The 15,800-nt window shown below is 34.1% G+C and overlaps 1 protein-coding gene across 1 annotated transcript in view; it reads right to left on the reverse strand.

Moving 5' to 3' along the window:
- Positions 1–2,329: 2,329 nt before the first annotated feature.
- The window catches only part of LOC112037078 (uncharacterized), an 18,195-nt gene continuing 4,724 nt past the window's right edge, over positions 2,330–15,800 (reverse strand). Inside the window, exons 2-6 of the mRNA XM_065772117.1 lie at positions 13,698–13,761; positions 13,148–13,588; positions 11,333–11,485; positions 3,900–4,321; positions 2,330–3,186 (exon numbers count right to left, since the gene is read on the reverse strand). Of these exons, the coding sequence (XP_065628189.1) occupies positions 2,800–3,186; positions 3,900–4,321; positions 11,333–11,485; positions 13,148–13,588; positions 13,698–13,728 (1,434 nt within the window). The 5' untranslated portion in view covers positions 13,729–13,761 and the 3' untranslated portion in view covers positions 2,330–2,799. The remainder of the gene's footprint in view (positions 3,187–3,899; positions 4,322–11,332; positions 11,486–13,147; positions 13,589–13,697; positions 13,762–15,800) is intronic.

The following is a 15,800-nucleotide window of genomic DNA, read 5'->3' on the forward strand; positions in this document are numbered from 1 at the left end:
AAGAAATTGTTCAGTATTACTATTGCTACCGTTTGTGTGGCTTGATTCCTGAACATTTTCATTATTTAACAAAAAAAAACCCGATTTACAAATAGAAATTTTGAAAAATACCTACAGGTTTCTTGTGTTTCTAAGAAAGATGAAAGAGAAGAAATTAAGAAGAAGTTACCAAATAAATATGAACAACTATTTATATCCAAAGGATTATAACCATTCGACAGGCACATTTTCATTCAATATGCGCATTTTCGGTCAATAGACACATTTTCATTCAACATGCACATTTTCGGTCAATGGACACATTTTCATTCAATAGGCGCCTTTTAGTATATATACCACAATCTATCTTGTATATATTTATATATACAACACAAACTAAATTAGAAACGCAATATTATATCTCTTATTCATTCCCACAAAAAACTAATAAATAAAACATTGCTTCTTCTTTTTTCTTGAAACTCATCCAGTAGCTATTTCCCGTGTATCTCACGAGTTAGCGACTAATAAATAAATAAATAAATAAAACCTTATGGACATGTCATTTTATTGGGACTCAATTAAGTAACCTAATAATTTTGTGTTTCAAACAAGTCTAACAACTTGTTGGATTCAAATAAAAGCACAAATTTTAACTCCAAAAAAAAAAAAAAATCATTTTAGAGTCACATGTTTATATATTATATGATACATATAATTTTAACTATGATAAGATACTGTTTGTTTGTTTAGACTACTGTACACTCAAATTGTTTAACCTAATTAAATACCAAGTTATTACTTAGTTCATTTAAACATACCTAGGTTAAATACAAACAATCATATCACTTAATGCGGAAAATAAAGAAGATAAGTGATGACCTAGGAAAACCAATTAAACCGCCCAGTTTCAAGGTAAAAAACCTGAGGAGGATTTAACCTAAACTATCCTTAAGGCAACAAATTCACTAAATAGAATGGAAGTGTTTACAGTAGATTTTTCCCTAAATTAAAGCTACCTCTTGTAGTACTTACTCACGTGATCACATGCAGCTCTGAATCTACGAACTCATCTCTCTGAATTTGTTGAACACAAACACCCACGTTTGTGACTTTGAAATCCCACTCAAAATTGTAGATCATCAGCAGTAGTTGATGTTGTATGCAGTAACTTCTACAACACCAGATCTTGAGTTTCTTCAAGGAATATTGCCGATAGAAAATTTTTGAGAGGTTTGGGTACAAAAACCCTAGATCTACATATTCAGGCACAAGATGCACTCTTCTCTCACTAAAAACCCCTAAAACATGCCTTAAGGTTTCCTTTAAATACGAAAAGAATTAGATCTGAAACCCTAATCACTTAATAGGCTTAATGAACGATTGGGTCAAAATTAAATTCTGCAGATCTATGTCTCAATCAATCGAACCTGGCATGTTTCAAATTCTTTGAACCTACAGCTTCCTTATTCTTGTATTTTGACTTGCAGTAATTTGAGCATTGTCTAATATACCGTATAGATTTAGGAATCTATATCTAGACAAGTTTATACTGACGGTTTGCCAATTGTTCTAAATTTTTAGAACCTAACAGATACAAACTACTATTTATGAGCACTTATGATATAGAATTTTTGTACACAATATGATATGTGTCATATATCATATGATAGTGACAACTATGATTGTGAATTCAAAAACAAATCATCATATATACAAGCACAATGTTAAATTTTCAAATTTCAACATGCCATGACCTGCGTATTTCCCTCACAACGATAGTCACTCCCATGAATTGCTCCTATGGGATCGTAAATTGCCCCCACGGTAGGGTTTATAAAAAGTAAATAATCAACCCATTAAGTCCCAATATCCACCTCCACAACACCAAAAACAAAATCCAAATCATGACACACATATTGCCCCCATAGGCACGGTCACTTAAATTATTTCATATGAAATGATATTATTAGGGGAGGAGTAGACAGCAACTCCGAAGTTATAGGGTGTGGGGGGCAAGAATTGGGGTTCAAGTCTCTAGAAAGGAGTTTCACACACATATACACTTAAATTAGGCTAGAGTTGAAATTCTATCTTGTATAAAATAAAAAATTAAAAATTAAATTTAATTTTTTTTTTTTTTTTTCAATGCTTAGAAAAGGGTCATGAATATCAATAATACTATATGTAAAGAAGGATATGTCTTTCAAAACTTATGAAAATAGAACATCCAAATGGGTTTCTTAAGAATACTGATAACGCAAAGGGGAGTAGTATGTAAAGTCTCCATATAATTAATTACCTCAATTCGCAACAAATAAACAACGCTTACTTTTGCACTAGTTTCATCTCCAAGATCCCTAGAGAGAGAGATTAGCATTGAACAAAATATACAAGCTCGAGAACCTCCCAGCAATATAATGGAGTTCAAATTTATTCATTTACATTTTACAGATTCAAAAGAAAGCAACAGAAAAGCTTAACAAAAATATACAAACTCGAGCACGTCCCAGCAATATAATGGAGTTCAAATTTATTCGTTTACATTTTACAGATTCAAAAGAAAGCAACAGAAAAGCTTGACTAGTTGCACTTCACTGGCCATTGCGTGCTAGTAAAGTAATCGATGTCTTGGCTTAAACAGAGAGCTAGAGAAACAGGTAGATCGGACTATATCAAATAATAGGCGGTACTTCAGCAACACGTATAAGATCGGTACACAGGCAAATATCCCAAACACAACAGCCATCAATGGAAATCCTTGATGATTCTGATATTTCAAATTGAAGGATGCACAAAATGCAACTATCATGCTGGCAATTAGATGAAAAGTGATGCAACTCCAATCATCAACTTAATAGGTAATGACACAAGGAAGTCATTGTATGAATAACGTGAGGTAAGGATGGACAAGAACATTATCAGGGATGTTGATGAGCAAAATAATGCTATTGTACTTGAAACTGAAAAGGCCAGTTCAAGATTAGAATTCTCAGAACTATGTTTTATTCCATCAGTTGGTTGGCCAGCGAATATTATAGAACAAATTAGTGTAGCAACCACCATTGATGAGTTAGCTGTGTTCCTCATCCAATTCTCTCCATCCTTCCTTAGCTCCTCGTGCATCGTTGCAAATAAAACATACGGTGTTTCCCCTGCTTCATTTTTCATTTCCTTCAACGACGATTTAACAACCATTTCCACCTCCTTTCCATTGTAAATCATGGGAAATATCACATGAGAGACTTGTTAGTACTAGAATGCTTTATGTAGAAATTAAATCTAAATGTAAAAAATTGAAACTAGAGACTAATGGCTTGTTTGGAAGTTTAGAGAGGGAGGAGCATAGAGGGGAGTAGAGGGGAGGGGAGTAGTGGGGAGGAGAGTAGAGGAGAGTAGAGGAGAATGATTCACCTCCTCCTTATTTGGATGTTTTTAAAATTAGTAAGGGGGAAGGGAGTAATTAGCCCTTCCCCTTGTGTAATTTTGTTAATATAATAAAGGTAAATTAGGTAATTTATTTGGTCAATAGTTTATGTACTCTACTCCCCCTCCAAATCTCTCCAATTTAGGGGAATTAAAAATGGGGGATTAGAGGGAGTCCAAACCCCTCCAAACCCCTCCCCCTCCTTTCTTAAAAACCTTCCAAACAAGGTAATTAGATTACTCTCCCTCCCTCTACTTTACTCTCCCTCCCTCTACTTTACTCCCCCTCCTTTTTTAAACATTCAAACAGGCCATTAGTGAATGCAGGAGAACTTTCTATGAAATGGTTATGTATAAATAACGAAAACGAAAAAGAAAGAACAATGCCGTGAGTAAAAGATCCATATTTCTAAATACAAAAAACATATGTACCGTATGTCTATATATATAGACAGAACAGTTAACGAATTCAAAACGAAGCAAATTATAAGTACCTTGAACCATAATAGTTCTTGTTGTAGTTGAAGAGCTGCTCCTGATATTGCATTGAGCTTCTGCTGAGGTGCCAATTTTGCAGCTAAATGTAGCATGTTGTTTCCACCATTGGTTATATTTTCCACTATGAGGTCCTTAAATGAGCCTATTTCATGTAGTAAACTGAAGATGCTCTCGTGGCGTTCCTTAACAGCAATATGAAATATGCTTCGATTGGTTTGATCTGTTTTCAACGCTAGCTCAAGGTCAAAACGAATAAGCTCAATTAAGAATTCAACGTTGCCTACTTCAGCTGCAGCAAATAGTGATTGTGATAACTCTTGGTTTTCACTTAAACTCTCAACGTCATAAGCTCGAACACATATTTCTTTAACCAGTTCATGGGCTTGAATTTGCTTTGAGTCCTGTTTTAACTTCATCCCTAGAAATGACAGTGATCAAAAAATTTAGCCATGCATGAATAATAACTCATAAAAAGAATCGAGCAGCCAGGGGCAGAGCCACGTTGTCCCTTGGGTGGGGCCGTGGCCCCTGCAAAAAATATCCATTAGACTATGTAAGAAAATTGATTGGGCCCCTCCAATGTTTGACATCCGACCTCCCATATCTCCTCTATTCTCCCTACTAAAAGCCTTTAGTTTTAGGCCTCTACTCTAACAACTTTAATTTTAGGCCTCTTATACTCCAAATAAAACAAAAAGCTAACCTACTTACATTTAAATACTCAAAATCCAAACACAAAAACAATAAAATTTTACTTTCTCCCTCTCAAAAACCCACCCACGAAATCCCTATTCTCTTTACTTCATTTTTTTTTTTTTTTGATACACTTTCACTTCCCACTGGTACCGCCTACCAGCCCCAAAACTCAGCATCAATCCTCCAGTCCGAGAAAAAAAAAAAAAATCCTAACCAATTTTTTCTTTCTTCTAGCTTTCTAAAACAAATCACTTAGCATATTTTATTGTCAAATTTCAGGATTTGGAACTTGGTGACTGCCTAGTGAGTTTTCTTCTCTTATTTAAGCACTAGATCATCATCTCTTTAGACTCTTTTTACTACTCAGCTCAGCCCTCCTCTCAAACTCAGTACTCACGATCCTCAAAAAAAAAAAACTGACCATTATTTTCTTTCTTCTTGCTTTCTTAAAATAAATCATTCAGAGCAGGGGCATAGCAAGCGGATAAGTTTTCAGTTTCCGCTTCATCTCTTTTTAGTGTTTTTTTTTTTTTTCTCAACTATCTACACTTAAATATTTACATGCTCTTTAATTTTTCATTGATTTTTAGAGAAATATATGGTTGAAGGCATGGGCATGGGGAGGTTGTTTGTGATGAGTCTTGAAGGGAAGATAAAGTTTGCACTTTGTGAAGATAAAGTTTCTTAGGTAAAGTTTTTTTGATTTATTAACTATTTTTGATTAGTTAGATATCGTGTGACAGTGGGTGTTGTTAAATTGTTTGATTTATATTGTGTACTTGTGTGTTTAAAATACAGAAAATTTTGAATAATAGAAATGATGATGGGTTGACTGTTTAAACTATAGTGGAAATTTTATTTTTTTCTTGAGTATGAATAACATTCATATAATTAAGTAAAAATTTCTAATTAAGATTTTATTTTTTAAGTTCTTTTCAGGTTAATTTTCGAGTCATATTCTTAAAGCTAAAAGAATTATGAGCAAACGAAAAACAATTGATACATTCTTCAAGAAAAAAGATGTTAGCAACTCAAAATTTAGGACACCTATGGCTGTAGAAACAAATGTGGCTATAGAAATAAATGTTGATACTTCAATGCCTGATAAACATTCCTCCAAATATTCAAGAATTCAATCTGAAGAAATAGATCGTGATCCAAGATCACGTAAACAAATATATGAATTTCCTATCAAAAAACAAGATAAAATTCGACGAGCTTATCTCAAAGAAGGTCCATATTAACCTAAATATATAGACTATCCATACAACAATGATAATCAACATCGTCGAAAATCGGCCCCCCCATGTAAAAAATCCTGACTACGCCCCTGCGAGCAACTACCTTATAAATAGATATATTGTTTGTTAAACATAATAAAAATAGTGTGACCCAGTAGGCTCAAGTATATTTTAGACACAAGTACTTGGAGAGTAATTAAATTTTATTGTTAGCTCCAATATATTCTATATTTAGGATTCATTGTAATATACAATCTTATAGTAAAAGTGAAGCCTGTTAGGTTCTAAATATTTAGAAATAAATGTTTAGGTTCTAAATATTTTATGTGTTAGCAAATCGAGAACATAAACTTGTATATGATAGATCTTAGTTGTTAGGGTCATATTTTCTATGTAATTGGCTAATTCTTTGACAAAGCGCACTTTACTTGTAATTAGGTAAATCTAAGTTGGGTTTAATGTATTAAGGAGTATGTTGTTCAAACATAGCAAGTGATATCATCAAAGACATGAAAGTTGACCCAAGAAACAAGTGGAGAAAGTTTGTTTTATTAAGTCTCGACACAAGCTCAATAGATGCTGCTATCGAAGATTAATGGACAAGCTTGGCACAAGCTTAATCTTTCGAGAACTACGATTTCAGATTTTTCAGGTTTGAATTTCGGTCCATGATGACTTGAATGATTAGAGTTTTTCTTCTTACAACTCTAGTCATATATAAGGCTTATTTTAAAAGGCATTATACACGGAGACAGAGACTTAGAACACATATACTCTGAGAAAAGCTACTGCGTTTGTGCACCTTAGGGTTTTGTAACCAAGTGCTTCCTGATCTTTATCATTTATGAAATGAAGAACTTTACAACCAACAATAATCAATCAAGTTGTTGGAGTTAGTCATGTACTGGGATCCGTACAAAGGAATTAGTCACTGATTGGAGATTTGTACAACAAATGAAAGAAGGCTACTACAAGATCAAGTCCAATTGGGTATTGGAGTAAAAGTTTAACTATATGTTGGTATTTTGGGATAAGCCAGAATAGTGGTAAGATTTCTCATACTTGTAACTGCTTGATTATTAATTAGTGGATTCTTGGAAGTGGTGACATTAAATTCACCCGGTGGGGTTTTTGCCTTGCAAGAGGTTTTTCTCATTTGTCAACAAATCACTGTGCCAATTTAATTTCACTGCATCTAGTTTATTTGGTGATTTGTTGATGCCTCCACAATTTGCATGTAATTTGAACTAATTAATCAACTTGGGTAATGGAATTAATTTACCAGAGTCAATCTATTTTAACCCAACATTAGTTTCTATGAAATGTTTTAGACACTGCTCAAAATGCTACAGGTTATAATTCAAGAACGTACAAGCTGCAGAAAGAAGAAGTGAATAACTAAAGAGCTTAACCGATCAAGAGATTGGTTTGATCAATCATACCACGAATTGCAGGTTTTGTTTTAAGTCCCATTAGCTCGCGAAATGTTTAGGATTTCAGTCCAAACCTACTAGGTATGCAAAGAAAACCCTAAAGCACATTTTTCAAGTCTTAGAGAGTTACTCTTTTGAGATCTATGAGGTTATTAAACCTTCTAACTCTTTCAAGCACCTACCGGAGATCACACTCGTATTTCTAGAACTGATGGATCGAGTAAAGTTACAGCCAAGTTTCAACTATCAAGCATACTAAAGATCAAGACATGAACTAGAGGTTCATGTTAGAGTAAATCCATATCAAAAAAGTCTGAGGAATTCAAAACTCAGTTTGGTAACTGTAGTTAGATTTACTACGAATTAGTATTTTTGATTGTAAATCTCAATTTGATATAGTAAATTGTTCTCTTGGTATCGTTCCCCTAGGTTTTCCTTTAACTAATTTGTTTCATTAGTTTTCCTGAATCATCACATCTTATGTTATTTAGTTTTTCGTTGTGCAGATATATATGATAAATGTTTAACCTATATCTAAATAATTAACCTAAATAACAACTTGGCCAATAAATTAGATTAAACATAGTGTTTTCAAGGTCTAAAAACTAAAAAATATGACTTTTTCTCCAACTACATTATTTTTATTTTACTTCTCTTTGTTTTAACGAAGTATTAAAGTTATGTTTCGATAACTTCAACCTGGTATTAGACCCTTTTTTTCGCCTTCAAATAGGGTTCTAGGAGCCCACGGTTAATCACCATTCATTAGTCCTAGCGTCTGCCACATGTCTTCTCCTCAACAAGCCTTGGTTCTCAATTAGTGCCTTGCAAGTACTGACTGTCTACCATTATGTTGACCATTGACCACCAGCTGTGATCATTGGCCATGCCTCTATTTGACCATTGACGTTGTCTTTTAATCATCGACCATTGTCATTTGATTGTTGATCATGTTGTCACTGATCATTGAAAGTTGACCTCTATTGTCTAGGATTAGGATCTGGTGTAATAATTAGAGTGGTATTACATCAGGTGCCATTCACTAACTCTTCTCTCACAATATTATTTTCACTTTTTACTTTTTTTACTTTTACTTTTTACTTTTCTTAACATTTCTAACATTTATTCACTTTTTTCACAACATTTTTTACTTTTTACTTGCAACTATCAATCTTAGGGGTGTTTGGATTTTGTGTTTCCATAACTCATAATTCTGTTTCCATTACTCATAACTCAAAAATTGTGGGACCATGACTCAAAACCTTGTTTGGATTTTGTTTTCAGTTGTTTCCAGTTTTAGTTTCCATTACTTAATTCTCTGATTTTTTGGTGATGAGTTATGGAAACTAAAAACACATTTTAGCTGTTTTCAATTTCTATAACTCTGTTTTCAATGGTATTTCCATAAATAATACTACATGGATGGACCCACTGTCAAACTCAGCCGCAACTTTTGACCATCTCTTTTTTTTCTTTTCTTTTTCTTTCTTCACTGGTTTCAATGCCTACGGTTTCTTCATCTTCTTCTTTTTTTTTTTTCCTTTCACACTAGGTGGCTTCTTCTTCTTCCTTCACTGCATGCGATTTCTGGGTTTTTTTTTTTTTCTTCTTCTTTCACTGGGTTTGGGTTTTGGGGTTTTTTTTTTTTTTTTTCCTTCTTCTTTCACTGGGTTCAGGTTTCTGGTTTTTTTTTTTTTTTTCCTTCTTCTTTCACTGGTTCAAGTTTCTGGTTTTTTTTTTTTTTCTTCTCACTAGGTTCAGTGAGTTTGGGTATTGGGGGTTGAAGAAAAAAAAAAGTAAAATCTGCACCAAGTGACACATATGGGGCCCACAAATAGTTGAAAAATATTGAGTGATGACAAGTGAGTGATGGTGCCAAACGGGGTAGGGTGTTTTAAGTTATGAGTGACGGAAATTGAGTGAGGAATGATGAGTGATCAAAAAAAAATCTAAACAAGGCCTTAATCATTCATAAAAATTGCATTAGGTACAATACCCTAGGTTTTGCATCTAATCTCAAGCCCATTGTCAAGGCACTTCTGGACATTGTTTCTCTATGGGTAAGGCACTATCCTACTCTGTTTTCCAAGTAGATTTTGATTTTGTGACTGGTTTTCTCATTTAAGGCTCCAAAGTCACATTAATAGGTGTATCACTCGTTCTTTTTTGGTTCGATCTATGTGAAAATTTTCAACTTGCTAATGTGCTTCATGACAACATCTTCCATTGCCAATATCCTCAGGCCATAGGCCACTAGTGTTGTCGTCCTCAAATACAGTAGCCACTCTTTGGCCTCTAGTTTAATTGTTCTTTGATCACAAACTGTTAGGTTCTAAATATTTAGGAATAAATGTTTAGGTTCCAGTTTTTGTAAGTTGGAAAACCAAGAACAAAAACATGTCTAGTACAAGTGTTAGACATTGCTCATGATGATTTGAGTCAAGATTCAAGAACAGTCAAGCTACAGGAAAAAGAAGTCAAGATCTGCAAGGCTTGACCGATCGAAGATCGTGTTTTACAAATTTTAATTAGGCCCTAAGTCTGCAAAAACATTTCAGGTTTCAATCCAACACTACCTAGTATAAAAGGAAAAACCTAAATACGTTTCAGAAGTTCTTAGAAGTCTTGTGAGTTACTCTTGTGAAATTTGTGAGGTTTCTGTAGCCTTCTAACTCAACAAGCATCTACCGGAAAGAATATCTACATTCAAGAATATCTACATTCAAGAATTGGTGGGTTAAATTGCTCCATACAAGATCATACATAACTGATGATTTAAAACTTTGAGTGGGATCTCAGAGTCACAAACGTGGGTGTTTGTGTGCAACAAATTCATATAGAAGAGGTCATGGATTTAGAGCTACACGTGGTCGTGTGAATAAGTACTACAAGAGGTAGATTTAGATTTAGGGAAAATCTTTTGTAAAACTTCCATTCTATCATAGTGAATTGTTTGCCTTGAGCATATATAGTTTAGGTTAAATCCTCTCAAGGTTTTTTAACCTTAAAACCGGATGGTTTCATTGATTTTCCTAAGTCATCATATTGCTTGTCTTCTTCACTTTTCCGCATTGAGTAATATGATTGTTTGTGTTTAACCTATATCTGAATAATATACCTAAGTAACAACTTGGTTAATTAATTAGGTTAAACAATTTAAGTGTACAAGGGTCTAAACTAAACAAACACAAACCAGCAAGTTGTTCATTGTCATCGCTAGTATTTTGCACAATTCATTCCAATTGTGCCTTGTCAATTTTACATCCAGTCCGTTTACTCATGTCCATATTCAAGACATCTTAGACACATGTTCATGAGCTTACATTCCAGCCCAATGCATCTTTCAAATTCTATCTTGAATTTGAGGGGTGTTAAAGATATGGCTAAAGAAGCCCAGGTACATTGTAAGTCCATAGGCTTATAAAACAAGCAAAGCAATTCATATCATACTTGTAGTGCAACTACTCAAATACTAGGGTTAGTCTAGCTTTGGCCTAAGGCTTAGTCCCTATAATTAGTTCCTATATATATTTTATTTATGGTTCATTGTAATACGAAATTTTAATAGTAAATATGTAGTCATTTAAGGGCTTTCTATTATGAATATAGACTATTGGTTCGAACCACGTTAATGCCTGCTTTCACTCTATTTCCCTTACTTTCGTTTAATTGTCTCTCCATATTTTTTTTTTCCCCTATGTTAATATTTTACCAAAGCTATGTTTCAGATACTTTAACAAATCACTTCAGCCTTTTCAAATCCCGTCTTCTATTAGAATTATCCTAATGTGAATTTGGGCTTAAGGTACGCAGCACATTTATAAAAAGTCTGTTAAATATTAGTAAGCATATGATAGTTCATTCTTTCTATGTTTGATACCATTTGGTTGCCGAGGGAAGAAGTGTCTTTTGCTTTGTAAGTGTAGTGATTTGTTTGAAAATATAGTGTCGATTAGTAAGAACTATAAGTGATGTGTAATGTACATTGTATTGATGTGCTATTTTTGTTTATCAATAAAAATCATCTCATCCATCCAAAAATTGAGTTGGATAACTCACATGAATTGATGTGTCTCCTTAAAATTCCTTGTTGACTTTCGCTAACAAATGCCGAATGTTTGCGAGCTAATAATACATGCAATGCAGTATCATTGAATCTGTTTTTAGCGGTAGCTAAATTAGAGTTGACCTTCATCATTTCCAAGGCTTGACCTGCATAAATTTTACACCAAAAAGAAATACTCAAAGCAAAGAAAATCATGACGGATTTTCTTCTTGCATCTGGGTCTGTGTTCTAGCATTTACCATTTAGTTATACTCTACTGAGAAAAAGTATTCTTGAAGGAACATTTTGATTATTTCTCTTTTGAAAGTTTATACCGGACAAAGAGAAAAAAGTAGTGAACTTATTTTTCCGTCATGCACTCAGTTCCTGTTAAACCAGCTATGCAACAAGACGAGCTACAATTCATTTGACTCATCATTTACTGAGCTACAAGTCATTCTGGATCATCTACAAGTTGCTGTGTATTATATATGTCGTCCCACACTATGTTATAACAATTTAGTGGTATACTTGTTAGGCCAAATATTATATTTTATTAATTATACACGTAGCAAACGAGGATAAGCCAAAAGAAAGACATTCTTAATGTTAACATATATGTGTTGTGGGCTTTAGGCCCAGTTAGGTTACTTGTATAGCACACATATTTACTTGTACTGCACACATATGCCTCCTATATAAAGGCATCTATGTACATTCTTTATACATGAAATACAGTACTACGTTTCAGTATTTCTAACATGGTATCAGAGCAGTTGAGCTTAATGCGCATCTGACTCCCTCAGGGGGGAAACCATTGTCTAATCCCTCTCTTTACAGACGCTTGGTTGGCAGCTTGGTTTAACTCACTGTCACTCGTCCAGACATTTCCTATGTTGTTCACCAAGTGAGCCAGTATCTGTCTGCTCCACGATCGACTCACTATGCTGCTGTTCTGCGCATTCTTCGATACTTAAAGGGCACTCTCTTCCATGGTCTTTTCTACTCTGCTCAGTCTTCTCTTATTCTTCGTGCATTTTCTGATGCTGATTGGGCAGGAGACCCCACTGATCGCAGGTCCACCACTGGTTATTGCTTTCTTCTTGGTTCTTCTCTAATTTCTTGGCGAAGCAAGAAACAAACTCATGTGGCCCGCTCCAGTACTGAAGCAGAATATCGTGCCCTTGCTGATACCACATCTGAGCTCCTTTGGCTACGATGGCTTCTCAAGACTTAGGTGTGTCTACATCCTCTGCTACTCCTCTTTATTGTGACAACTAGAGTGCTATTCATATTGCTCACAATGATGTCTTCCATGAACGGACTAAACACATTGAGATCGATTGTCATTTTATCCGTTTTCATCTTGTCCATGGTGCTCTCAAGCTGATCTCAGTCTCCTCTAAAGATCAACTTGCAGATATCTTCACAAGTCACATCCTAAGGGACGCCTTCGTACTTTGGTTGACAACCTCAAGTTGGTCTCACATCCACCTTGAGTTTGAGGGGGGCTGTTAACATATATAGTGTTGTGGGCTTTAGGCCCAATTAGGTTACTTGTATAGCACACATATTTACTTGTACTGCACACATATGCCTCTATATAAAGGCATCTATGTACATTCTTTTATACATGAAATACAGTACTACGTTTCAGTATTTCTAACACTTAATAAAGTTTCAATGTCATTAGTTAATGGATAATTAAGAGTAAACTGTAAGTCTTAAAAATAACAATAGTANTATTACTCACCAATACGACTTAAGTAATAATAATAAGAAGAAGAAGAAGAAGATAAAAACCAAGGCAAGAAATAACTTATACTTACCGTAGTACCCAACCCTGGCATAAGTGACAAATAGTTCAGTCTGATCTATTATATCCCACTCCCAAGTCCTTGTCGAACGAGAAAGATGTTCCACCATTTGATAGTGTTCTAATAAAGCAGCCATGAGCAGTGGTTTCATCCCACTACCTAGGTTTGGCAGGTCTCTGTTTTTCTTCAGCATTGCCTTGGCAATATTCACATTTCCAGTTGCAGCAGCATAGGCCAAAGCAGTGCTCCCAACAGTGTTTTCAGCTGTTATGTCATCACTACTCATCCCCTCTACTAAATTCTTTACAAACTCTTCCTGGTTTGCTGCAGCAGCAATATGAAGAGTGGTTTCTCTTTTCTTAGTAATTTCTCTTTGAATGTTTGGCATGTCCTCGATAGAATTCCAGTCACCTTTCAACGCAGCCAGATGAAGCCTTGAACGCTCAGCATGGGCTGCTTCATGTTTGAAATTGGTGATATCTTAATTAGTAAGTAATGTGCATTTTGTTAAGAACTCAATGAATGACTACACTATTAAACGATGGGAAAGTAAAATAGTTACCGTCGTTTAAATTGACATCATGTGTTGCCATTGCAACTTAATTATCAATTAGCTTTTATGTACCCTGAAAATAAGATTTCAATATTAGATATAAATTGTGATGCAAGGCGCCATTTATGTGCACTTTCTCCACAGAAGTTAAATCAGCACGACAAGCACAGAGAGAGAATATTAAGGTTCAGCAAAAGAAAAACTATTCCCATCAATTTTTTCAACAATCCTTGTTTTGTTAACAAAGCACGTATCTTATTGAAGCCAGATCTTTTTAGGTTGGCCTGAGTGCCATGTCGATGTGGGACCTTAATTATGTGTTTCAATTGTTGGACCTTAAGCCCAAAATTCTCCCTAGATTAATGGGCATGGAGTATTTACATCCAACAATTGCCACCCCCACCCTCTAAAGTTGGTAAAAGCTTGAGTGATACTCAAATCTTGCGGACAAGGCTAATCTGCTGAGGTAATCATTGAACCCCACAATCCTTTTTCACACAAGATTATTGATCCTTGTCTAACTACCACATGTGAGAAGGCCTACTCTACAAAGTGCGGGGTTTAACTCGTCATGTGACTTGCTCTCAAGATTTTGCTTTTTTATTCAACAAAAAAAATATATGGGTTTATACAAAATAAAAATAGAAATATTAGAAGAAACAATCGGTCTTAATATAAGCCTACGTTCACAGGCAATATCTAAGAGAATATTCCACTAAGAAAATAGAGAGATTACACATGTAGCACAAAAATACTCTCACAGAGCCTAAAACCAAGACACACTTAAAAGAGAGTGACTCACAAAACACATAGCAAGACTATGAATTTAACCTCTGCCGTAGCTCGAACTACGTTTCACTCACAATTAAACATAGCTGGTGGTATAAGTCAAGACAATCACAAACCAATTCTCGTTGGATGGGGATTTCTAAGGCGCTTTGTGTGGCAGAGGATATGTGCTTTTTATAATAAATAAAAATAATAATAATAAAAATTGAATAGAATATGTGCACTTGGTGCACCGCATATTGAAACCTTTTTTTTTTTTTTAACATGATTCAAGGCATGTATTACACATATTAATTTGTCCAATTTTATTGAGTGAGTTTGTAGCATATTCTTAACATATATATCAAATTTTATGTCATATTCGGATATTATTTACTTTTCGATCTATAAACTTATTTTTATGTATATTTTAGATTACAAAAACTTAAAATTTAAACATTTATTAATGACATTGTTATTAATCTTTAATTATTTTGAAAATTTTGCAAATATGGAGAACATTAAAAAAAAAATATTATCTAATGGTGGATTTGTCAAAATTCACATCTAATAAAAGATATTGAGTAAAATTGCAGTCATTGTCTACAACTAAATTTGTAGCCAAACTTTGTCTATCTAAAAAATACATCATCTTCATTTCCTTTAAAATGAAAACATCTTTTAAAATGAAAACATCTTGTTGTGAAGACCATAGTCTATCCGCTAATCCTATAGAAGATGGATTTTTTTTCCCCCGGCTGGTTAGAATGGAGGGAAATTTTGAACTATGATAAAAAACATCATGAAATCTTAGTTGATCTACAAAAACTCTAGACTACAGAAAAAGAAATTACCCTACTTGTCACCGTTAACTGTCACCAACAACTATCACCATTATTTCTTTTTTTTTTTCATTTTTTCTTTTTTGAGATTAGACTTTTCTTTTAATACAAGAGATAAAAATTTTACTCTAACCTAATCTAAGGTATATGTGTGTAAAACTCCTTTCTAAAAACTTGAACCTCATCTTTTACCCTCTCATATTCCACAAGCATTTATACTTGTACGCAAACAGTTTGATCACACTAATAGCAAAAGTAAGCCTAGAGAAAGCCATCAATACGAGCTAATCAGCACTAACAAAATCATTAAAAAAATTAACCTAGCCAACAAAAATCCAAACTATTCTTCCAAAAATTACTTCATTTTACAAGCTGTTCTTCTTGTCCCGGTAGAATTACCCAAGACAATTCAATTCTTACTCATGCGATGCTTCACTCCATGAAATTTATTAATAATGGAAAAAAAGAATTTGTGGCTATAAAGATCACATAGAATGCCTTT

The sequence above is a fragment of the Quercus suber genome, unplaced genomic scaffold, assembly GCF_002906115.3.
Source record: "Quercus suber isolate HL8 unplaced genomic scaffold, Cork oak 2.0 scaffold_53, whole genome shotgun sequence".
Taxonomy (NCBI): domain Eukaryota; kingdom Viridiplantae; phylum Streptophyta; class Magnoliopsida; order Fagales; family Fagaceae; genus Quercus; species Quercus suber.